Consider the following 24,824-nt stretch of genomic DNA (forward strand, 5'->3'; position numbering starts at 1 on the left):
TTTTTAAATTCCCGTATGGGCGTAGATTTTAGTAGTCATTATAAAGGATATTTAAAAAACGAACAGGGTGCTTTATATATGGAAAGCCCACAAAAATTTAAAAAAGTCTTTTGTAATGTGCATGCTTTCAACCCATGTTTGAAGTATAAAAACCTCATAGGAGAATAGTAATATTGCTTATTGTTTAATTTTTTCAGGAAAAATATGACGTCTTTGCAAGACTTGCTTCCTCACCCTGGTTCAAGAAATTGGAGAAAAAGTCGTTCCTTAACTACAGATAGTGAAGAAGAGCTAACAGTTGTTCGTCATATTGTCATCAGAGAGGTTTGGCTTGAAAAACGGCCTTGGCCTCATGCAGTATGTGTTATACGCTTTTTTAACCCTAAAAAAGACATTTGAAAGATGACCATAAGGATAAACAGTGTATATATTGAATTATTAATTTTTACTGGCTTATTGATTTTTCTTTTTCAGGTTTATAAGATTGATGTCATGAGTCAAACATCACATTGGTTTGTATTTAAAAGATACAAAGAGTTTTATCAACTGCATCAAAAGGTTCCTAGAAGTTTTGTAATTCATATAGATGCTAAATGCTTTTTTTAACAAGCTTTTGTTTTCAGTATAGTAATTATGATGGTATTTGTTTATCTGTTTTTTTCATGACCACACTCACTCACCTTTATTTATAGCATGTGTTGATTTTATCTCAAAATATGGGCAAAAAATCACCAAATTATAATACATATTTTAACTTACTTCACCAGCTAGCAACCCAGCAACTAACATGAGCTTAGTTTAGCTCCATTTAAAAAAAATTTAAATTTACCAAGATTTTCTGTTTCAATGTATTTTATTTTGCCATTGTTTATGGCATGCCATTAACGTTATGTTTAATTTAAAGTATTTTTCAAACGGTAGTTTTATTTTCATTATATTAAAAAATCAGTTCAAAACTTTTAAAACCGCATTAATATTTATGTGAAATAAAAAGCACAACGCTTTATGTTTTAAAGGTTAGCATTAACAGATAATCAATGTCCTTGACATTTATAATCGCGTTGTTTTTATCAGTTTTTTATATAATGCATTTATATCACATTACTAAAATGCTCATTTTTTGCTTTAGTTGGTTAAACTGTATTCTGTACCACGGGACCTTCTTCCTCCACGAAAAATAGCAAATAATATGGCAAGAGAAAATTTGGAAAGCAGAAGGGAGTCGTTAGAGCACTATCTCCAAAAACTTCTAAACAGGTTGGTATAAAATATATTGACACCTGATATTTTATACTCTCTGCCTAATTTTGAAAGGTTCTCTAAAGTATATATGTCTTCTAAGACATAAAACTGTATCATTTTTTTTGAAAACTTCACTTAAATGTACCAAATCTACTTAATATTTTGTAATGCTTCTTGTTGTTTTTTATGTAGTTGTAATGGTGCTGTCAGACGGTCGGAGGAACTTTCTGAATTTCTTGATGTAAAATCTCATGTAAGTTTTCTTATGTTCTTATGTCCTTGGTGAGCTAGTTTACTACTATTCCCCAATGATTTTAAATTATTACCCAACCTAAAAAGAGAAAATTGTCACACGAATTTCATGAATCCATCAGCCTTCGAATTTCGCTTCCGCACTCGGCAATTGCCGAAGTAATTGCTGAAGTATTAGCAGTTATAAGGCTTCCGCTTCGGCAATAATATTGCCGAAGAAAAACTCGATCGTCGAATGTTGTAGTTTCCCTTTTTTATGAATATTCATATTATCCATACTCCTAGATTTCATTAAACAGATATCGCCACAATGACACAAAGAACTTTCTACTGCCCACTAAATAAAAAACATTTAGTTTCGATGCCCCCAGCTATCGAATTCTCTTTTAAGGGAGAATGTTGTAAAACCCTTAAACGACGTGAAGGTAGACGACACAATCCCTTCAACCAATTCGCTGCACTGTGTTGACAAACTTAATGTCGGCCCCATAGTTTTATTCAGTTCGGCCTGCGGTTCAAAATGGTGGATTGACCAAGTAAGGTTGTATTATCGTTCCCAAGAAAAACAAAAACATCAGGATTAACTCAGTTGAATTTGTTGATGTTTGATACTCGTCAAGGCTTGGCATCATACTTCATTTTAAAAAGTGTTGAAGAAAGTGCCAAGGCAATTGCTGAAGGTTTTCAGTGCTTTTGACCATTGTCTTTGGCATTTTTTCTGCCGAATGACTGCCGAAGTGATTTTGAAAAATTGCGAAGTTACTTCGGCAATTATTTGCCGAAGCAAATATATCTGAAATTCAAAGACTGTCCATATAAACCAGTTTAAAAAAATTTATTTTTACCTCCCACTTTAGAACAACTTAAACCACTGATATAATGTTTAGTATTTCAAGAATAAATATCTAAGCTGTACTTGCATGCCAATTCAATCACCATCTTTAATAAGCGCTTTATCATAAAGTAGCAAACATCAAAGTAATTTTGACGTCATTAAATTGCTTGTTAGCAAAAGGATTAAACTTTCAATGTTGCGAATTTTTTTTGCATATCAGCGGGGTCAATAAAATTTTGAGTTTTGATGTTGAATTTGTTGCTCCATTTGACATTTAAGTTGCTGGAAACTTAAATAGGGGCATAGCATTTGTAAAACCTCTATCGCTCAGTCCTTTTTATATAACTAGCACACATGACAGCAATGTAATTAAAATCAAAGTTGGAAATGCAATTTAAGTTTGAATTAAAAACCATTTCAATATGGCAGAGGAGAAGTGACAAACTTATGTGAAAAAATCTCTCAGAAACGTCTTGAGTTAACCATGGGTAATTTTTTATACTAATTGTATTTTTAAGTAATATGCATATAAATTTAATTATGTGACTATTAATTTCTCACTAACAATTGATGTTGTCCACTTAAGTTTTCTTGTAGGTTTTACCTTTTTGGTGATATTTTAGGATGTTCAGCACGTGACTTATGATCTAGCCAAGTATGTCCAAAAAAATGGTAAATTATTAACAACTCTTGTTATTTGATATTTTTTTACATATGCTTTAAAAAAAGAAACCCTTTTTTATTTCATGATTTTCAAGTTGCCAAAATTTAAAAAGCATTTTAATCAAAAAAACCATCATTTTTACCCAATGGTTCATTTAAAAAGTTTATTCACACAAAATATGTTGAATTAACAAAGGCTTTGATAAAGTTAATTTCTGCAATTTTTCAATGTCTTAACTACCTACTGAAATGTCATGTTCTATAATTTTAGGCCAAAGTATTTTGATGTCAAAGGAGATGTTTAATTTGTCTCCAAGTCAATTATATTGCATTTCAAAACAGTTACAACTTCCCCATCCATCTGGAAGTAAGTAAAATTTTTACAACAAAGCACTTTACTAATTTATAGTGCAATGATGACATTACCATACTCCTAAGGCTTGAAGGTGAGGATGACTGCATTTTGTTTGCGTAGAGTTTCTTTAATAGTAAAAGAAAAATTTCTTGTTATGTTGAAATGTCTTGATATGTTGAAAAAAATACCAAATCTATTTGAATTTTTTAAATATTCACTGAATCCTGCATTCCTGTTGAATCTTAAAAAATGAATGTGAGCTAGCTTTTAGGTAGACATGGCTTACAGGAGCTATGATCGATTCAATAAGTTTTGTAGCCCCTTTAAGAGTTTATTTAAAGGAAAAATAGAACTAATATATTATTATTCTGTTTTCACTAACAGCACTAAACTATTTTTTTATTATATTTTTTAAATATTTTTTTTAGGAAAAAATATTGATCTTGGTAATTTGTATGAATTTGTTGCAGATTTGAAAAAACTAAGCATCACTGATTTCATCTCACAAATGAGCAATGGAGAACAGCATGAAATCTCTTTCACTTTCGATTTAAGCATTTTCTCCTCTCTGAGAGTCTTACAGGTAAACAAACTTTGTTCTTTTTGCAGGGGGATTCACTAAATAGTAAACTTGTATTTTTACTGGAATGACTACAATACTGTCACTCATTTTTCAGAGTTCCAGAATGAAAAAGATTTCACAAATATCTCTAACCAACAATGACAGTGATTTTTTAAAAAACAGTGATGTTGCGTTGCCTTAGGAACATGAATTTACTCTTAATCTTGACATAGAATACGGGGGCCAGAATACCAATAGGGACTGCCATGAAATTCCATAGTGATGATGCATTAATTTTATTGAAAAATCATTTGTGTGATACATCCATTATTTTTATTTTTTTTCTTGAAAACAAGCCTGTTTTTAAATTCCTGTTTACACACGTTAGTTAAAAACTTAATTGTTTCAAAATATATAACGTGTTAATAAATCACTTCTTATCGTTCTACAAACATCGGTTCATATATAATATGTTATTTTGTAAATACCATTTTTAATAGATAGTTTTTTTTTAAGATGGATGCAATTGATATTGAATCATTACGAGGGTTTGAGACACTATGTTCAAAGTTGAACAAACTGACTGCTAGATATTGTTTATCATCAATGAAGGTAACCCTTACATAATGTGGCAGTGCTGCAAAGATTTGGTTTCAAAATTACCTGATAGGATAGCACCACCCGTTAGGACCTTGCAGAATAATAAACAGGTCAAAGGCTGTTCGCTGCTTAGTATCACTAATATATTGATTAATGTAGTTACTCAGTCAGAAAAAAAATCAGGACTATGGACAACTTTATCCATCCCCTTGTTTTTGTGGAATATTTTAATATACAGTAACAAAATGATGTTTGTTAATGTAGCTTCTACGTTGGTAATTAATTAATCTACTTCTGAAAGTTATATTTTAAAACCACATATTCTGACAGTCATAATTATACATAGTTATTATTCAAATTTATTATTTTAGTCCCTGCTAATCGATGCAGCATTGGAGAAGAGAAGCGTTAGTAATTCTTGTTTGTGATTTTCTTTCCAACACATCAGTACCAGTTTCAGATACTCAATTGTTGACTTTACCTTTTAGGCACCACAAGTGAGTTTGTCTGCTGAAAGTTGGAGAGTTCACGCTGCTTATCGGTTGGCTGAAAATAGGTAAACAAAGTCATATTATAAATACCCTTGAACTTCTTGAACTTTTCCCTATCCTCGAACACCTACCTTTGGACTTTATTTGTAACTTTCAGGTAATTTTGCTTCTTTTCTTAAAGTCTTGATGTCCTGAACAAATATTAAGCTCTATGCATACAAAAAAATCATGATGTAATAATCGCTGACTACACATAGAAGCTGGATACAATTTAACTTTAAAATGCTTTTATAAAAATTAATTAATGTCTTATTCATATTTTTCTGTTCTCATGTTTATGTATTAGTTATTCTTCTGTTTGTAGGGTAAAGTTTCAACCATGGCATGCGTTGACGAATATTAACTTCAGCCACAACAATATAACAACATTCGATAGTTCAATGACTCTATTGCCAGCACTTAAATATGTAAGATCACTTTTCGGTTCAACTGCAAATGATCTTTTAAATGATATCTTTTAGTACAATAATTCAAGGAACATCAAAAGTCATGGTATCTATTTTTTTACAGCTTGACTTGAGCAACAACAAGATAAGCCATTTTGATTTGGAGCAACTAACATGTTCTTGTTTGCATACACTTTCACTTGCAAGTAATTCAATATACTTGATATCAGGAACGACGAAGGTTGGTTGCTTTATATAGCTATTTCATTGCTATCATTTATGTGTTACATATTTATCCTTAATTTCCTGGGTTTTAATTTTTTGGAAACCGCTCATTTACGAAATTTAAAAAGTATATGTTTTCATGTGCCTTTTTGTTGTAAATAAGGAGACCTTGAAGATGTACGCCACATCTTGTAGAAGAAGACGTTTATTTAGGCGGCATTACAGACACATAACAGAAAATGTTTCTTTTCTTAAATTTACTACTGTATTAGTTTTCTCCTGGAATATTAAAAGCTCTTTAAAATTCCTTCTAGCCTATCGATAACTTGAAAAACTTAAATTTGACGCACAACAAGATTCATAGTATGGAAGGTAAATTAGCATAATACATGTTAATTATGTTAATTTTGTTAATTATTATTGATGTCGCGATACCACTCCGGTGTCAGATCAGATATCAGCGATCAAATAATAATACCAGACTTTTCTTTTTAGGTCTTTTGTGCTGTCAAGGACTTGAAGAACTAAATTTAACTTTTAATAAAATTGCATTGATCGGCGAAGTTAAAAAATTAGCATCTCTGACAAAACTCACAAGCCTGTCTGTTGATGGTAAGAAATTTACTTCAAACAATCCTATAGTTATTAATCAATTTAAACCGAAGAAGTTTGATAAAAGTACTTCTTCAAATAAGTGTGAAATAATTGTTATTCTCGCAAGAAGTGCTTTCCACACAAAAAAATTTGAGTTCCATTCGCTCTCCCCTGTTTTACTCTCTTACTTAGTGTATTCTCAGCGCACTCCTCCACACCCTCGAAATGACTTGCAGTGAAAGATGAAATAATTTCGAACACTCATTTTTTCATGTGGGTTAATTGGTCACCACAGAACGCATTCATTTATTACAATCAAGAGTATTCTTCACACGTGATGGGAATTTTCTGAATGAACAGAATATATTTATTGTTAACGAGTGTTCAAAAAGTATATCGTCTTGAGAATGTAATAACGAACAAAAACAAGAAGGGGAGGGTGAAGGGGTTTTCTGTGTACGTTCGCTTTCTGGAGTTTTTCCTTCTATTTTGATTGATTGATTGTTTACGACTAATTGTTATAATGATGTGTAATAGTAATGATTACGTGATTTTTGAGTTAAGTTATTAGCGTGGGGCTGTCATCTTGTTTTGCTTGTTAAAATTGTAGGAATGTAGGAGGGTGAGAAGTGAGAGGGTGGGGGCGGAGGTAGGCAAAGAAAAAAGAAAAGAAAAAAAATGAAAGCTTCTCTTAACCGAGATCTAATTTTCTTATCTTGCTTACCAGGATAAATATTTTCCATATGAAAGGCCCTTTTAAAAATTTTAATTGTATTTCAGGCAACTACTTCGCAATGAAAAAACGTCATCGAATCATAATATTTGCTTACTTCAGGGAGAGACAAGTACCAACATTTTTTTCTCCTTCTTGAATTTTTCTAAGATTTTGATACCGATGTTTGTCTAATGTTTCTTTTTTATTTTTAGTTACATCTTGACAAGAGACCAATCACACAAAAAGAACAGGTATTATGATCTGTTGGAGATTTTGATGAGCACTTAAATATTGTTTTCAATTTAAATGTACTCCAGTAAAATATGTAAGTAGGCGACTTAAAAGTCGAAATATTTGAGAGGTTCTACTTTCGTTATTCGTCCTGAAGCTAAGGCACATCAATCAAATTAAAACTGTTATGACTGAAGTGATCGAACGACCAATCGTATTATAGAGATTAAAAATTCTTCTTCCAATTTATTTTTAAAAAGAGCGGTAAATACTTCAGTTTTCTAAGTACATGTGACATTGTATTGTAATTTTAATCGAAAAAAAAAATTTAAAGGTGTTTTTATTTTTCAATATAAAGAAGTATTATTTTTATAATATTTTTCTAACCTAAAATCTACTGATACCAGAGAAACGCACCTTACTCTATGTTGCTAAGAAATTAAGCTTTGCAAGAAAAAAATGCGTGAAACAAGCCGTAATTCATTTTGATGGACAAAATAGCTAAAACAAATCATCAAAAGTTACTTCTGTATGTCTACAAATTAAGCATATTGTATTTATAGTTATTGGTTTAAAACTCAATTTTCAGGCAAAACTTGACGCAAAGTTTGCTGCATTGGAACGCTTTGAAGACATGGATGACAGTTTGAGCAGTATCAGTACAGTATCAGATGACAGCGATGTAGATTCTGGCATCGACCATTCCAATTGGGTCAGTAAACTAGCCAGTCTTTCTGAAATCGAAGAAGACGATCACGAAGTAATTCCAAGAATTAATTGGGAGGAAGTTTATGTAGGAGGTAGTAAGATTGAAAACGAAAGTGAAACTAGTTCTCAGGATGATGCTGCCGATGCTGCGCCCAGGTCCAATGATGGTGAGGTTTTATCAAGAGATGATTGGGACAGAATCCTTAAGACAAGTCCACAAGTATTAGGGGCAAGGCCACGAGAGGACTCTAACGGAAGTGGAAACACATTAAAAGAAAACAGTCTACACAGCACGGTTTGTGCAGAAAATGTTGATGACTTATCAACATGGGTAAACACTGGAGCTGTACCTAAACGTTTTCAACATGGTGGACGTAGCCGCGAAAGAGAGCATATCAAAGTATCCACACAAAGATCTAAATCCGCTGTGGAGGTGCGCAGTAAAGAACGAACAAGTAGCTGGATGTCTAATCTGTTTCGAAGGAGTAAAACTCCTACGCAGAGTGGTCAACAAAGTAATTCACTGGATGGAGAAAAACTAGTTCGCAGACCAGTAGATGAACAGGTTACTAATGAAAACAACGAAATGAACGAAGGAGATTTGATTGTTATCCCCGAAATTGACGAAGTAAAAGTTGAAGAGAAGGACGTTTCGAGAAGTTTTGATGACAATTGTGAGTTTGAAAAAGCGGAGGAATGTGATGAAATAGAAGAGACTGGGCACGAAATTGAAAATATTGATTAATAATAATTTTTTTTTTTTTTTACAGATTTGTGTTTATGACATTCAAAAAATATTTTTTTAATGCATTTAATAAAATTGTAACATATATATTTATTTGTATAGATTTTTATCAGCTTTCTGCTTCTGAAGAAGATAAGAGCTAAATTTAAAACAGAAATTTGCAGAAGTAAAACTTCTGTTTATTCATTTTTTCTTTTATTTTGAGTTATGGCACTTGTATAGATTCAGTTCATTTTGATTCAAACTGCGTTTCCAGTTTAGTTAAACTAGATACTGTTCTAATTCAACCTTGTTACCAGTCTATTCAAGCTGAAATTTGTTCTAATTTTTGTAAAAATGTATTTCAAAAGTGGATTTGGATCTCTGACGGATTTGGTTTAAAGTTAAATTCCTACAGTGTGAAAGAATCGAAGTCCTGTCCCAAAACTGACAACTGGTTTTAGAAACCTCATTATTTGTGTTAGTAAAATTGTCTTTAATTAATGAAACAAAGCCCTAATACAAATTAAACCGGATCTACGCTTTAAAAGGGGTAAGTAGAGGACGGACAAATTTATTCAGACTACTATACCAAGATTTTCGCGTTTTAAAGTATTCGAGATGCTGAGAGTCAACTGTCGTTCAAAGCCTTCTCTTTATGCGCTGTTCTAATTCATCTTCATGCCAGCCTTTTTCGTGTTATTTTATTAGTTGTTGTTGTGTTTTTATTTCGTTGCAACAACAATTTCACATCACGCAATATTTCGTGCTAGTTCCTTTTGTTTTTTTATCCCTTATATTTCTTTTTTTCCGCTATTTTAAAAGATTCATCACGATTTTATCGGCTCTTATTCTGAGTGGCTTAATATTGTGCTTGAAGAATTCTACCACTCACACTTAACATATACAATGGAGAGCACGCTCTATCAAAGTGATTCACCGCGATAGCTTTCACACTCCAATTCGATTTGTGAATTTGTTTTTCCAGAAAAGCCAATTCACCGGTGCCAAGGTGGTCCAGTCTAGTCCCCAGAGCTCTTTGGGATTTAGAGGTCTGGATACGAGAAGAAAGGTGGTCTGGTTGGCTTGGTTTTCATCTAATCGCATTAAGGATTTATCTGCTTATGTGTGTAAGTAGCGAGTCGATCTGAACGTAGCACTTGACAGTCTCAAATTTTATTGAGTGTGGAAAGTTTGAGAGAATACAAGGTATTAGTAGGCTATTATTTTGACTCTAATATTTTGAAAGGTATATTTTTGTATGGATTGGAATATTTTATTAGAAATGTATACTAAATATATAATAAACTAACTTAGAAAGGGTTGATTGCATTTTCTGATACTTCCAACTATAGCATCTAACAAACAGTCTAGACTGCACACGGTTTATATTATCATTTTACTTGTAATTTTTTTTTATAATAAGTATTGATCGTCTTTAAAATATTTTTGCGTATAAGTTTGTATTGTGCAATCTTGGGTCAGTCAAAGTCATAAAAATTTGTTGTGGAGCAGAGAAAGTTGTGAGCGTTGCATCCTCGTCTCCAGTGCCATTATTATCATTTATCATTATACAGGTTGACTACTTCAGAAGATTTACACCTGTATACACCGGATTGATATGTTTACGGGACAGCCGTTATATAGTAAAGCACCGGTGACGTCGAGAAGAATGGATCTGAGGACGAAGACGGGAAGCATTGCTCATTTTGCAGAATCGATTGAAAAATAATTTTTAGTTGTGAGGATGTGTATAGTGAATTCTCTGGAGCAAACTTTATGTTAATCCTAACAGGTGAAGAGAAGTAGGGAATATCAATTACAGCAAAGACGACATTGTTTTTAGAAAACGTCCAAGAGTTCCAGACTTTTTAAAGCAGGAGAAGTCAGAGACTCCTATATCTCTTTCGCACAAAGTTCTTCAATCTTTAAGTATGTCAGAAAGCGAAAAATTTTTTGCAAAAAAATTAGGTCAGGAAATCTAAACAAAAAGGTTGAATCGGGAGACTGTGAATGTATTTTTACATTGCATATTCATGCTATCTAATCATTTACAGTGTGGTACCTTAATGAAATAAATTTTCGCGAGAATAAAATTTCGCGATTGGTTTTAATTGCCGAAATGAATTTTCGTCTATTCCGCCACGCGCGAAATTCAGTTTTTAAAACCTCCTTTTCAACAAAATTTTGCGGTAGTTGTTGTGTTTGCGTTAGTTCGCTAATTTTTGTCCCCGCACGAACTTTTACATTGCAATAACATGTTATCTATTTGACGAATAGTTGTAAACTTTGCTGAAATAAAAACAATAATTATGCTAATCATGTAATAGCATTTGGCTATTCGCAAAAACTAGAAATATTTAAAAACTTCGAATCGCGAAATTAAATTATCAGAAAAATTTGTTCCATTTAGGTATTTTTAGGGAATTATCTGTACCCTCATACTCATCTAATGTTTACACGCGAAAAAAGACATAAAAAAGCAGTCAAATGAATTCTTTTTGAAAAACATTCCCCTTCTAACTTTTTTTTCACATAAATTATCAGTGCCCACATTTAGTTCAAAGTCGGCAGTTTCTTTCCAGAATGCGATAAAAACATCCACCACATAAGTGCTGATGTCAGCACATGACTCATGCTAAAAAAGGAAAATGTATTTATATTTTGTCGTCATGGAAATTAATCTAAAACACAAAGTGATGTCAGCAAACGATGCCTTGTTGTAGAAGAAGTTATAAATAAAGATGAGAAACCTTAACTTATTTTAATCAAGGTTTTATACCTTTCTCACGAAATCAACAGTTTTTTGCTTAGGTCAGCAATTTTCGGCAAAAATTTTTCCCTTGTATGGCCTTGAAAATGATGACGTCACATGACTCTGGAGATTGTTTAATGAATTTTAGTAACAACAAAGTGTTGTCTCAGGCCCCTTGTCTCTTACACCGAAACGGGAAAAAAGCCCTGGGGGTAGGGGTTGACTAACAATAGCAAAGAATGAAAATTGTAGTAATTGCCATTTTAACGGGATTAGGAATCTTTTATTTAATTATAGTCCATCCCAAAACACCGGTGGAGGGTGATCTAAAAGTAGAATGTAGTTTCCCTGGGAACAAGGTTGGGATTCTCCATTAGGGCAGGATTTCTATTTGCATGTTTAACATCCTTGCATTTCATACCACTTGTTATCATAGAGTTCAATTGACAAAAAGAAGTTCTATACTGATTATATCGGTAAACCGCTAAGTTAATAAATCTTAACTTACCAACTTCGTTTCCAAAGTTGTTTTTCAGAAAGAGATATTGTTGTTTAAATGCTTGAAGATATTAGCACTACAGTGTACTAAGAGTGTATTTTATAGAGTATACTGTTAAAAATATTAATTAAAATGGATCTATAATAAGCTAAGTAAATAAAACAGAAAAGTGTTTGTACTATGGTCAGGTACTGCTAAACTCCACATAATGTCGCCTTGTAATAACCACTGATTGATAAACATTTGGAACATTTTGTTATTTCGATGTTATAAATTCAAAATGGATGATAAAGCTTCACACGTACGCGATAGAGTGTCAAAGATTTGGTTGTGGTTGTAATGAAGGTTAATCCACATAATATTTATTGATTTTCTGTTTTTAAAGAAAGTAATTGTGTATCTACACGATAGAAAGTATAGATGGAAATTACTAGAATGTGGTAACACAATGGGAGCCTAATGTCGTGCTATTCAAAACAAGATACTAACGTTCATTGGTGGGATGTACTTATTTCATAAATAAGCTTTTTAACTTTATTCATTTTATATTTAAATTTAGTTTCTAATTTTGTTTATTAGAACTGACATTGCAAATTGCTGGGCGATGACCATGCGAATAGAAATTATTCTACTAGAGTCTGAAAAATATCGCTCACTTCAAGTTGGTACGAATATGTGACGCACCTGTTGTAACGCAACCGGACTGATACTGTTAGAAAGTCAATGAAATATAGTTTTTGAAACTGTCTTCACTTCTTTAGCGCGCTAATGGCTAGGATTGGTACTACAGTGAAAAATGACTTATTCCTCTTAATTTTCAAATAAAGCGCAAGCACAGCGCCCAATCTCGCTGTGGAGTTCAAGTAGTCATTCCAAATTGGGAAGAATGTTAATCCTCGCAGTGCAAACCTCTCATTTATCGCTTTTTTTGCGGGTTATATTTTAATCTAGTTTTTTCCCGTGTAATAATTTTTGCGCCACGTTTTTCGCGTATACATATTCGTGTCAAATTTTCGAAACTCGCGAAAATTTATACACAAAAAACTGATAAGCTGATAAGCTAATAAGCTGCGTTAAATCGACACACTCGTCAACTATTTTTAGGTGGACCACAATCAGAACTAATATCCTTGTTCACACTGCCCACAAGATAAGAAGATTTATAACAAACGTTTCTAGTACCTACTTTCAACTTCGTTTCAAGTACTTACTTTCAACTTCGTTTCCAGTACCTACATTCAACTTCGTTTCCAGGGCATTTTTTCTTTTTGATGAATTTGATGACAAGAGTGTGCTTACCATAAGAGGCCTAATCAATGTGTGTTTCATTTACACCATAAGGACGTGTTCTTTGATAATGTGGAATAAATTTTCATTAAACTGTGTTTTGGAATTTGCTCGTTATAGAGAGGTTGTTTCACCTCTTCAACTTTGTGCGGTCAATAATTAGTCCAAGAACGTTATCGCTGTATCACTAGCGATTTTATTGTTTTTATTTACGACTTATGTCTTGACGTAAGGTTATACTTATGTTTTCAAAGCTATGTTTATTTCCGTCACAAGAAGATTAAAAATTATCTGATCGAGACGATTTGTTAACTCTGTCCGAGACGGATAAGCAAGTCAAGAAAAGCAGCACGTTTATAGTGACGTCATTTAGCTGTTATATTCCTTCTAAAAAATGTAACTTTTCATAAAAACCTTAAGACACCATTGCTTGTCAAGGTCGATCTTGACATGTCCGAAAAATTTTAGAAGCCAAGAAAACGCAAGAAGTATGGGACCAATATTGATCTCATTTGTCAGTCATTCGGTAAAAACTGTGTGACTTTTCGATTAGGAATTTATCTTCACGAAAAATAGCCATAAAAGGATTATGACTACGCAAAAAGGTTGAAGAAATTCAGAAGTCATTCGTTGTTTGTGAAAAATTAAAACAAATTAAAATGATCGCTTCTGAAGCGAATGACCACCTTCAAAAGTAAGTAAACTCTTTTGTTTATTTGTTTGTTTTTCTTTGTTGAATCTAAGACAGTGTTAACTAACGCATTTGCAATGCAATACTTTTTCGTAAAAATTAATTTAAAAATTAAGTACCTTGCTCATGCAAACACAAGCGCTGAGAAAATATATTAGTGTCACTACATTGTTGTGCGTAGCCTTGTGGTTATGGAGTTTGCTTCGTAATCGCAAGGTCCGTGGTTCACAGCGCGGGTATGTTCACAAGTGTCTTTACCACCGCTACGGGTCAACCCATGCCATGTGAGGGAAATTGGGTAGGTAATGCCGATGTAAACTTAATGTATACATTCCGAACACAGGACCAACATTGATAACAGTGTTTCCAACACTAAAAAATTGCTATATTCTGTATAAATATTCTGAATAATAATAATAAACTCGAGAATGTTTTAAGGAAAAAAGTATTTTTACCGAATTAACGTGGAATCGCAGGTCTCTCTGGTTGTACCATAATCGAAATAATTCATATATCTAGAAAAGTTATACTAATTTTTAAAATTGTCCTTCTAAACAACGTGTTGTTGGGCTATAAAAAGGAAGAAATTAAAGAAAAACTTTAAAAATTGTTCTGATTCTTTTAGTATTGGATTTTCTACGATTTCCCTTCTAAGTTTGTTTAGTAAATATTTTACCATAGCCACAAAGCAATCGTTCTTAACCCAATTAAAAAGTAAAAGATGTTTTAATTAAATATGTATATACGCTGCAGGGCATTGCATGAATAAAGAAATGTCACGTTTCCTCCCCCACCGTTGTACGTGGTTAACAAGCTTACCAAGTTATCGTTTAAAGAAGCTTACATAGTTAAGACGTTGTTAAAAAATTATTTACCAAAACTTCTGTGGAATGCGAAATAAGAAAGTTAGGAAATGCATATGTATGTTGTATCGTAGCGTACTATTTTGGAAATGTTTGATCAACTCTTTTTACAATGTAAAAATCTTTCCGGGGAATACAACTGTCGACTTTCTACGAGTAATGTGAACCCACTTCTTCCTAAAGGCTATATTCATCCTTTGTAAAGAGTTCGTGCATGGGGGTTCTTTTTTGTTTTGTTTTTATGCTAATGTTTTTTAAAATATACATGCCATGTTCCTTGTTAATACATTCCATGTTTTACTTAACGAATGGCTACTTGTACAGAAGTATAAAATAAAATAAAACAAGATATAAAAATAATCATGGATTACTTGCTACCTCCAACCAACACACATCATCAACATCAAAATGGCGAAAGTCAAGCTGATATTCGTTTATTGCTTCTAGGTTCTCGAGGAGTAGGAAAGTCAGGTAAGTTAATACAACAACAATTAACCGTTAAAAATACATCGGACCAAACTGTGTCGGCCCTAAGTGACGAGATTTTGAGAAAGTGACGGAGTATTTTGACAGACGAATAATTTAGACCAATTCAGATTCTGCAAAATATTTAATTTGGTAGAACACAACGATATTTCTTCTATTTATTATATTTCCTTACCTTAAAGGAGTAACATTTGACAAAGCTTAACTTTCCATATTCTCTGCACTCAACCAACCTCGATTCCAGGGCATGTAGCGTTTTTTGATAAGGATGTCATCCCCTATAAAAAACGCTACAGGATTAGGGTTGGCTTTCAGTACGTTTTTATACGATTATAGCGTTCTTTAAAATTTTCCAATTAATAACGAAAATTAAAAAACGGCACTAAGTTATTTGTCGGCAATTTTGAGGCTATGAAAATAACGGCTAACGAAAAATTTAACAAATAATGGGACGATAAAGGAACTCAATGCATGTATAGCTATACAACTTGATTTTCTGTTTCCAGCATTGGTAGTCCGTTATATCACTAGACGTTTTATAGGTGATTACGACCATTCGTTTGGTAAGTGTGCTTTATCCACTTTGTTTAATGTTTACGGCTTACACAACCTTGCTCCTAGGGTCTTGAAACCGAAGTGACCACTGCTAGTTTATCATATAGGCACATGACCATAGGAACGAGAATGTTTATGGTGAATTAAAACATTTGGAATCTACACGACTTTGCGAAAGTATCATTTTTTAACATGACTTGCTCAACCATGTCTTTCTTAAATCCTAAATGATTTCAGCCTTTTAAAGTTGGAGGTGCGTGATCAACGTTACAACCGCAATTTTTGTCAAAATATTCCCGTATTTTTTAGATACGCGATATATTACAAGTGTTAATATGCAGAACAGAATCTCACAAATTGAATTTATTGATCCTGTCTATTGTGAACAGGTACGTAAAACATTACAGTACTAGCTCAACCTCGTTCCCAGGATATTTTTTTCTTTCTATCTCAGACGGCGTGAATAGAAAGAAAGTCTTGGGGACGATGTTGATTACTAGCTAACCGACAAGGTGTTACGCTATAGGTTTCATCCCTAAAAATATTAAAACCAGGAAATTTGGACTGCCTGGAGTTTCACTGCCCAAAAATCTAATGAACATCTAATAATAGAGACAGCACTAAAAAAAAACACAATAGAAAACTCTCAATGTTTTTTTAATTTTTAGAAAAGTTGCTTTGAATGTTGAAGCATTAATACTAAAACCCAGTGTTCCTTTTTTAATAAAAGAATTTTAGTAACTGTGTTTTTTTAATCAACGCATTGTAATGTAAAAAATCGTAAAATTGATAAGAACCCAACGCCCGGATAAAAATAAATAACGCCCACTTAAATTTTTTCTGCCAACAATATTTAGTTTTGTTCTGTGTTTAAGGAAACCGACGAGTTGCAGCGAAACCACGTGATACGAACTGATGGTATTATATTAGTTTACTCAGTCACAGACCGTGAAAGTTTTTACAACATATCTGTTCTGTATGAATATATCCATAACATCCGGTTGAACGATATACCGCCGGTCGTAATTGTCGCTAATAAAATTGACTTAGACGGAACAAAACAAGTCTCAACCACTGAAGGTTGTGAGCTTGCGCAGAAACTCAACTGCGCGTATTACGAGACTTCTGCAGCGGATTTAACAATCGGATATGGTAGCTTATGTGACGCAATAACAGAGATTAGCGAGAATGTGCTGCAAAAACAAGCACAACGCAAAGTATCGACTGGTCAAAGAAAAAGATCGTTATCTCCGAAACCTTTACGAAAAGCAATTGTGAAGATGTTTGGTAAACATCGCGAACATTGCGATCATCACATTGCCGCATTTTCGTGATTTATGTAGATGGATACACTATGTCAACCTCGTACTTAGTACCCAGGACTCAGGCTGATTCAGAGAGCATAGTTCGCATTCCAAGCAATTTTATTTCATGCTATCCTTATTTATCAGAAAACATGTATAATTTACATATTGTAATTAAATAGAGTTTTAAATTATTTTGTCAGAGAAAAACTATAAAATTTCGCATCGCAATCAAGTACGCGATTCGAATTTATACACAGATACGTATGCCTTATCTGGTAACTAAGTGTTGTCACATTGACTTTCTTCGTTAAAAATAGTACTAATATTTTCTAAAGTTTTTCCAGACAAACTTTTCAGCTTGGTGAATAGTTTATTCTGATACGGTCCATTGTTTTCGTACTGACTCGTATCAATGACTACTTTTCTTGTTGACGTAAACACATTTTTGACTGGCCACGGCAAATCAAGATGGTGTCTGTGTAGCTAAGAAAAAACAAATTGACCTTACAAAAAATAATTTTAGCACGTGGTCAAGGGTTAAATGTTAAGGGGCAAGTTCTGAAGGAAAGCTAAAAAGCTCGCTTATCATGGCTTGAAAAGGTAAAATATCTGAAACCTAAGACGCACACTACAAATTTTATTTGTATAGGACAACAAGAGTGGCATAATAATTTTTCACTGCAAGCGCTATAAATTCAGGACCTGGTTAAGAATGCGATAAACATACTAAGACTAGTTTGCCTAACAAATTAAAAGGTGTCCCCGAAACGTTGAACTGAATTTGTTTTTCCTCGAAATTTACTTCTAAGTTCAGCTCATAGTTAAATATTCAAGCTGGGTGTACTTCGCAAGAAGAAGACAGATAGGGCAGTGTGTATGTAAAATCTGAGCATGAATCTGAAATTTAGTGAAACCGATAATTTCCCTTACTCTTCTCTCAAATTAAAACAAGAAAAAAACGAGAGTAATTCATAATACCTTGAACATTTTTCCATCTGTACAATGCCAAACAACACCCTCCATTTGTTCATCAGTTAAAAACCACTCCCGTAACAACTCGTGATTCCAACCATTTTCCAATGGAGGGAAAGACTTGACAGGTATCTCACCATGTCTGACTAATACATGGAAAGGTTCTTTCTTGTTGCCAAGGCCTATAAACAAAAATATAAAAAATATAAACAAAAAAAAAAGTTAACATGTAGGAATCTCACTTGTCAAGTAATACTTTATTCTTAAAATCCTTTTTTTGTTAACTGTTTTATGCAATTAAAAAACAATTCTCTTGAATTTTCTATTTAAACCCAGAGGGATAAAGCAGAAAGCATACCATATAAAGTAAAGAAATCATACCATATGGATTTCCATTAACATTTGTTCCAATAAGTTCAAACGTTTGATTGAAATGATTTTTTAGGTCTTGAATACTCATCTGTATTTGTCCATCATCCACATCAGAGTCGAACAAAAACAAAGCTTTGCCTAACGTTAAGTCTACAACACTTAAATGCCACAAGTGGGTGCGAAGAGAAGGATCAACTGGAACCCAACCAACTAGATGACCAATATCATCTGGAACTAAGTTTTCTTTATCCACTCCTAACAAAAACACAAAGACAGAACAAGTATTGCACTAGCCTAATAACCATTAAGCTACAAACAATATTGAGAGTCGAATAATGTATGTTATAAGCAAGTAGAGAAAAAACATATCACACTGCGGCGACAATTCACGCTTTTAAACATTGTAAAAGTTAATTTTATTGTTTAACTCCACAATGCAAGAGATGTATACAGAAGATCTATCCTGCAACTATTCTCCATAAAGTTTGTGTTATTTGTACATGATTGGAAACTAAAAAGTACTTGGACAGTAGAGAAAATAAGGAATGTGACTAATAAAACAGGACTTTGGGAAAATTTTACCAGAAGCAGAAATCCAGTTGTCAGGAAATTCTTTAAAATCTGTTTCAATGTTCCATTCAAACGCTGGATATGTCTCTTCTTCACCTTTTATATCGTGTTCATTTTTATTATGTAGATAAGATTTGAATTTTTTATCAGTGCTTTTGTTGGGCTTAACATCATGTCTTGCCCAAAGCCATGGACGGCCGTTGAATTCACGAATCATGCAGCATGTGCCATCTAACTTCATTGTAAGCCTAGAAGTTCCTAAGTGAAAACAAAAAAAATGTCATTGAATTATTGATGCTATGCAAATGAAACGAAACACAAGTCAAAATTAATTGACACCGTCAGTAAAAATTATATACAGCATTTCAGGCAATGTAGTAAGGCTCTACTACCAGAAATCAAGTGCGAACATGGCAAGTTTTATTTTATTTTTAACACAGGATTTTTTTGGAAATATGCAAAATAATGAAAACAGACATGACTGCTTAATACAAATACAGAGAACGTTAAAGATATTTGTCAAATCTTAATAATTATCAGCTATCAGGGTATAATTTCTCTATTAAGTTCTTTGAGCCGCTCTTAGTACTCTCTACAATCAGGTGATATTGAATTGAAACAACCTGGAATCCCAACCATAAATGTTTTCAACATAACTCATAATTAAACTTTTAGGGTTTTTTCACACATCACAAATCTAGCTGGTTAGTTTTTAAACTTGTTTTGGATAATTATCATAGCATAATTTAAAATCTTACCATTCTTTATGTACTCTTCAACACCTTCATTTAATTCTTCACTTGCTGTTACTTTAAAACTCTGCCCTTTACGTTTGTTAGAACTTGATTGTAAAATCTTGGGCTTAAATATACATTTTATTTTTCCTTTTATGGAACAACAATTGCTTAAATCTGTCATCTAAATATTAAAAATGTAACAATACAACATGATGCTACTAGGCATTTAGTTGAAAAATAATATATAAATTTCTTCCTTCCTTTCTTTACTTATTTGCTACATATTTTATCCTCCCTTATGTAGTTAGTTGAGCCAAGCAATAATCTTTATAGTCAGATACAAAGCAAATCAAATTAATCCAAATTTTTATAAGACACATCCTTTAATGCTTTTAGAACTTCCATATTCTATAATATTAATGCTACAGTGAAATTTGGAACAAATGTTTTCCTCTAAGTAATGGGTAATTCTATGATTGACAGAAGTTGAAGTTAGTACAGGGTCAATTAAACATGCTTAGAAATCATGTTCTGAGAAATCACGTTCTGAAAAATCACGTTGTGAAAAATCTCAAGTAATATCCGGGAACAGCCTTAAAAAAAAAGCCGTTTTTTTTTGTTAGTCCACCTTCATTGGTTGGTTTTATATGTATCTCTTGCAATACAGACATGGCGAGGCTCGTTTTTACCTAAAGTAGAAACGAGCAGTAACCAGCTTTAACGACAACCATCTTATTAAGTATAAAACCACCAAAGAACCACCAGTATTAAGAAGTAAGCGAAAGAGAACTAGCAGTTTTTTGAGGTCACAACAAGAGAACGATCCGTAGCATTACCAGATAAAATTGTTTTCTTTGCCGTAAAATTATTATATACAAGAACATACAAAAACGTACATTAAAACACAGGAAGCTTTTCATAAGTAAAAACTCTCAGGTAAGAAACACTGTTAAACAATAAAACCACTATATATATAAAAAAATTGCTAAACTCTCAAAGGACTGTAATTAATGAATTTAGCAAAATAGAAAATAAAGTACAATAACGTCATAAGAAAATATATTATAATACGTCACGCAGTTATGAAAAAGCAATAATCTTTTAGATTAACTTGTTCGTTAAGAACATGCCTTAACAACTTATATAAAATGTGTTCATCATTCGCGACAACATGATTAGCTGGTTCGGACTTTGAAGACATTTTGTTATGTTCAGACCATCGTGTTTGCGCATTTCGTACTGTTTCACCAATGTAGTTCACACCAAATTAACCTACCTTCGTAGGTACTTTTGTAGATAACGCATGCTAAGCGCTTTATTTTATCTTTCAACGGAAAGACTGGAATTTTTTAGTGTTTCAGAGCACAATAAAAATAAAATTTCAGTTTTTTCCCACGAAATTTTTCAAAATGCCTCAACCTCGAAAGTTTTTTTTCCCACAAGGATTTTTATTTAGATTTTATAGTTTTTTTTATATATATATTTGAATAACCATTTCCGAACGAATGCTTTGCCATGTGTACCTTTATGCAATCTGTTTTTTGAAAAAAAGAAAAGAATAACAAAATGAATAAGAAAACACCTGATGACTCATCAGTATAGATACCAGTGCAACTGTAACGGGCAATTATTTCTAAACAGTTTCAATTGCGCTGGATGCCCCAGGAGTAGCTAATTCCCACCGTCATAGGTGTGTTTGTTGTTGGTATAATTAATGTCAAATGTCACAAGTCAAAAGGGATTTGGTGGTTTGTACCATAAGTCAAGTTTCAAAGACCAGCTACGAAGCGATTTGTAATATAAAATGTCCAGCATAATAGTGTCATTAGTATAAACAATAGTATAAAAGTATAAATAATATTATAAATGAGATAGCAAGCCTGACCTGCAGCGTGAATGTCCAGCATTAAGTGGGTGTTGAAATTAATAAGAAACTGTCACAGACAGCACATAAAATAAATTAATGTTGCAAATATAAATATGATATGATGGAGGAATAACTGTCCAGCAGGTAAAAATGGTTTGATTTTGAAGAAAATATAATATATAATGTTGCTAAATTAAAAGTGTAGCACATAGTTAATTGGGGTTACAGAGGTGTGTCTCCATTGACTCCTAGTACAAGGCTAACCTGGTTCACTAGTGTTTTGTCATTCTGCATTATTGATTTTACAAATATGTTGGAGACCTAAGACTGATAGTCAACACTACATTAATTTAACGAAAATAGACTGTCTTAAGCATGTTACTTAAGACCATAAGTCCATAACACAAGCAGGGGGGGGGGGGTATAAATACGGTAGAACACAGTAAGCCTCTTGCTCTTGAACAGTTCAGACGTTTGCCCGTCCACCCTCTCCGATTAATGTACTAATTAGTTCTGTTTTGTTTTCTTCTATATTCGACACACTAATACAACATTGGCGATGGCATGACAACAATAACGATCTGGTATACATTATCTCTCTCACATTCTTATTGACACGTAAATACAACTTTGGTGATAATATGAGAAAAGAACAACCTGACACAACTCATACGTATTCATTGATGTGGATGGTGACTGGATGCGCGGTGTGGTGCGGCTCGGCCTGATGGTTGATGTTTGATTTAGCTTCAAGGTTTCCATGCAGAGGGGCTATGTTTCATTTGGCTGATAGACCCCACCAAGGTTTTAGTCCAGAGGCAGAATCAACCATCTCTGTGCTATTTTCTTTCTTATAATTCAACTAATTCTGGTAGGGGTGCCAGTCTTTCTGAGTTATTCTGTTTAAGCTTAGGGTTGTGTTCTTTACAGTGATAGGATTAAGTAAGTTTTTTGTGTTGAGAGTGTCAGTTAAAGTCGGTCTGTTATAATGAGACAAACGTTTAATTGTCATTAATTGTCATGTACTGTCAAAATTCGGTTGTTAAAATGTCAAAAGAAGCTAGTGGCCTTATGGTGCAGGAAAAAGAAGCCCGTGGGCCAATCATTACAATAAAAACCTCACCATAATAGACATGTAGTGTCAAGAGTTGGTTGTCATAATGTCTAAAAGAAGCCAGTGGCCACATGGTGCAGTTAAAAGAAGCCCTATTGGCCAACCTTTGTGATAAACACTTACCATAGTAAGACATATATGTGTGTGTCATGTGTCATGAGTCCGTTGTCACAATGCCTAAAAGAAACCAGTGGCCATATGGTGCAGTAGAAAGAAGCCTGTGTGCCAACTATTACGATAAACACCCACCATAGTAAGACATATGTGTCAAGTGTCATGAGTCTGTTGTCAAAATGTCTAAAGGAAGCCAGTGGCCATATGGTGCAGTAAAAAGAAGTCTGTGTGCCAACTGTTACGATAAACACTCACCATAATAGACATATAGTATTAAGAGTCAAGAGTCCGTTGTCTAAAGTAGTACCAATTGTCTTGTCTGTTACAATGTCAGCAATTTGCCCATTGTCTTGTCTGTTACAATGTCAGTAATTTGTCAATTGTCTTGTCCGTGACAATGTCAGCAATTTGTCAATTGTCTTTTCTGTTACAATGTCAGTAATTTGTCAATTGTCTTGTCTGTTACAATGTCAGTAATTTATTTCAGTACTTAATTTCTAACGAAGCCCTAGGACCTCTACCCATACTCCAAATATAACTGCAAACTTTTAAGAATACATTTTCTACTACTACTTTGTGTCGTTTTCACTTCTGAACTATACCAAATAAGTGTCTGTAAAAGTATTTTAAAAGCACACATAAGAAGGGAACTAAGTATTCCGTTCATTTGGTTTGGTTTTCATTTTATAAGTGGGCAGCAAATTTTGTTTGCTTCACTGCTTGTGTTTTGTTTTTATAGACAAGTTTCAATGTTTATGCTTATTAGAAGAAAAAAAATCAGAACACAAAACAAACACAAAAAATGAAGACCTTAGGTGAAGAAAGTTAAATTATAGTTAAAAACTTTTATGCTCTAGCTACTAGCATCTTTTTACTGCAGTCTTGGTTATGAATGACGTGCGATCGCACGCGCACGCCTCCGCACACGCCATGTGAAATTTGGGTGTGCTCTTTATTCACACGCCTTGTTCTACTTTGTACACACGCCAAGCAGAACTGAGCTATTGTAGAGTAATTCCTTATCCAAACTTTACCCAATACATAATTGTTCTTTGTGTTAAAATGTATCTCTAAAATGTATTTCTTTTAAACACCCGCCTTCATTAAAATTGCTGACGACAGATGCATTTCAAATGTTTTGCGTCGGCATTGGGTCAACAATATTTTTTTTTGTTTTGTGGAGCTAAACACAGTTTAGCTCATGTTAATTGCAGTTTCCAATACTTGATAGCTGCTATGCAGATGCATCATTTAGGGTACACAAGGCCACTCATATACTTGGTTAATTTTATTTTATTTTCTCTTTATGTGACACACCTGCATCGTCGCTACACTACGTTGGAACGATAACGAATCTACAATCGAATTGGTTCATCGAGGCTACATAACGTCGTCGAGCGTAAAGAGATGTCCAATTGCTTTAGCTACACGGTTTCCTTGAATTGGCGCAGTTTGGCTTAGTACGACCACCAAGGTTTTAGTCCAGTGGTGGAAGCAATTGGCACCTTTACTCAATCAATCATGTCAATGAGTTAAATATAACTGGTGGGGGTGCTGGGCTGTCCTGGGCAGCCACAAAGTGTAGAGATGTGCGTGTACCCCTGGAAGAGTATGGTGCATTAAGTACAGGTGCGAGGAGATGAACGACGGTGCCCCACGCAAGCAGGACAGATGACTGGGGAAATAACAGCAGGAGGATGCGGCGCTGACAGTCAGAGGTGGGGCACCAAGAGGTTAATAACAGGTGTGAAATGCATAAGAAGCTAGGGCTCATAGAGAGTAGGTTCTTGTGAGGTATGATAGAAAAATGGAATCACAGGAGAGAAGCTCCGGATGTGATTGAGAGAGTAGTTAAGCCAGAATACACTACTAGGAGAAGAGCTCCGGATGTAATGGAGAAGAGCGAACACTACTAGGAGAAGAGCTCCGGATGTAGTGGAGAAGAGCGAATTGATTGGGAACACGCACGTGAGCTTGAGACAATATCTTCTC

The 24,824-nt window shown here is 33.6% G+C and overlaps 3 protein-coding genes and 1 long non-coding RNA gene across 7 annotated transcripts in view; 2 read left to right on the forward strand and 2 right to left on the reverse strand.

The window, feature by feature from the left end:
- On the forward strand, positions 1-9,963 carry LOC130613158 (nischarin-like). Its single transcript, XM_057434484.1, has 17 exons — positions 1-357; positions 475-558; positions 1,130-1,257; positions 1,435-1,495; positions 2,953-3,001; positions 3,264-3,359; positions 3,776-3,930; positions 4,426-4,521; positions 4,881-4,916; positions 4,998-5,065; positions 5,365-5,467; positions 5,571-5,687; positions 5,986-6,043; positions 6,167-6,283; positions 7,046-7,110; positions 7,193-7,231; positions 7,801-9,963. Exons 1-17 carry the CDS (start codon positions 205-207, stop codon positions 8,662-8,664), a joined length of 2,289 nt encoding a protein of 762 aa, XP_057290467.1. The 5' UTR covers positions 1-204; the 3' UTR covers positions 8,665-9,963.
- LOC130613165 (uncharacterized) lies at positions 5,132-15,609 on the reverse strand. 2 transcript variants are annotated; one of them, XR_008975612.1, is made up of 4 exons: positions 15,400-15,609; positions 15,110-15,268; positions 14,331-14,390; positions 5,132-5,191 (listed from the first exon to the last, which is right to left on the reverse strand). It is a non-coding gene; the product is annotated as an uncharacterized LOC130613165 (long non-coding RNA). The 2 variants fall into 2 exon arrangements; XR_008975611.1 differs by lacking the exon at positions 5,132-5,191 and adding an exon at positions 14,108-14,247.
- On the forward strand, positions 13,785-17,314 carry LOC130613162 (ras-related and estrogen-regulated growth inhibitor-like). Of its 2 annotated transcripts, XM_057434489.1 has the most exons (5): positions 13,785-13,878; positions 15,063-15,209; positions 15,731-15,787; positions 16,089-16,168; positions 16,655-17,314. In XM_057434489.1, exons 2-5 carry the CDS (start codon positions 15,101-15,103, stop codon positions 17,111-17,113), a joined length of 705 nt encoding a protein of 234 aa, XP_057290472.1. In that variant the 5' UTR covers positions 13,785-13,878; positions 15,063-15,100; the 3' UTR covers positions 17,114-17,314. The 2 variants fall into 2 exon arrangements, with proteins under 2 accessions (XP_057290472.1, XP_057290471.1); XM_057434488.1 differs by lacking the exon at positions 13,785-13,878 and having other exon boundaries at positions 14,372-15,209.
- The window catches only part of LOC130613159 (uncharacterized protein C12orf29 homolog), a 10,991-nt gene continuing 3,352 nt past the window's right edge, over positions 17,186-24,824 (reverse strand). For both annotated transcript variants that reach the window (XM_057434485.1, XM_057434486.1), the window contains exons 2-6: positions 19,759-19,918; positions 19,013-19,258; positions 18,440-18,685; positions 18,065-18,240; positions 17,186-17,569 (exon numbers count right to left, since the gene is read on the reverse strand). In XM_057434485.1, the coding sequence (XP_057290468.1) occupies positions 17,366-17,569; positions 18,065-18,240; positions 18,440-18,685; positions 19,013-19,258; positions 19,759-19,918 (1,032 nt within the window). In that variant the 3' untranslated portion in view covers positions 17,186-17,365. The remainder of the gene's footprint in view (positions 17,570-18,064; positions 18,241-18,439; positions 18,686-19,012; positions 19,259-19,758; positions 19,919-24,824) is intronic.

Source organism: Hydractinia symbiolongicarpus, chromosome 10 (genome assembly GCF_029227915.1).
Source record: "Hydractinia symbiolongicarpus strain clone_291-10 chromosome 10, HSymV2.1, whole genome shotgun sequence".
Taxonomy (NCBI): Eukaryota; Metazoa; Cnidaria; class Hydrozoa; order Anthoathecata; family Hydractiniidae; genus Hydractinia; species Hydractinia symbiolongicarpus.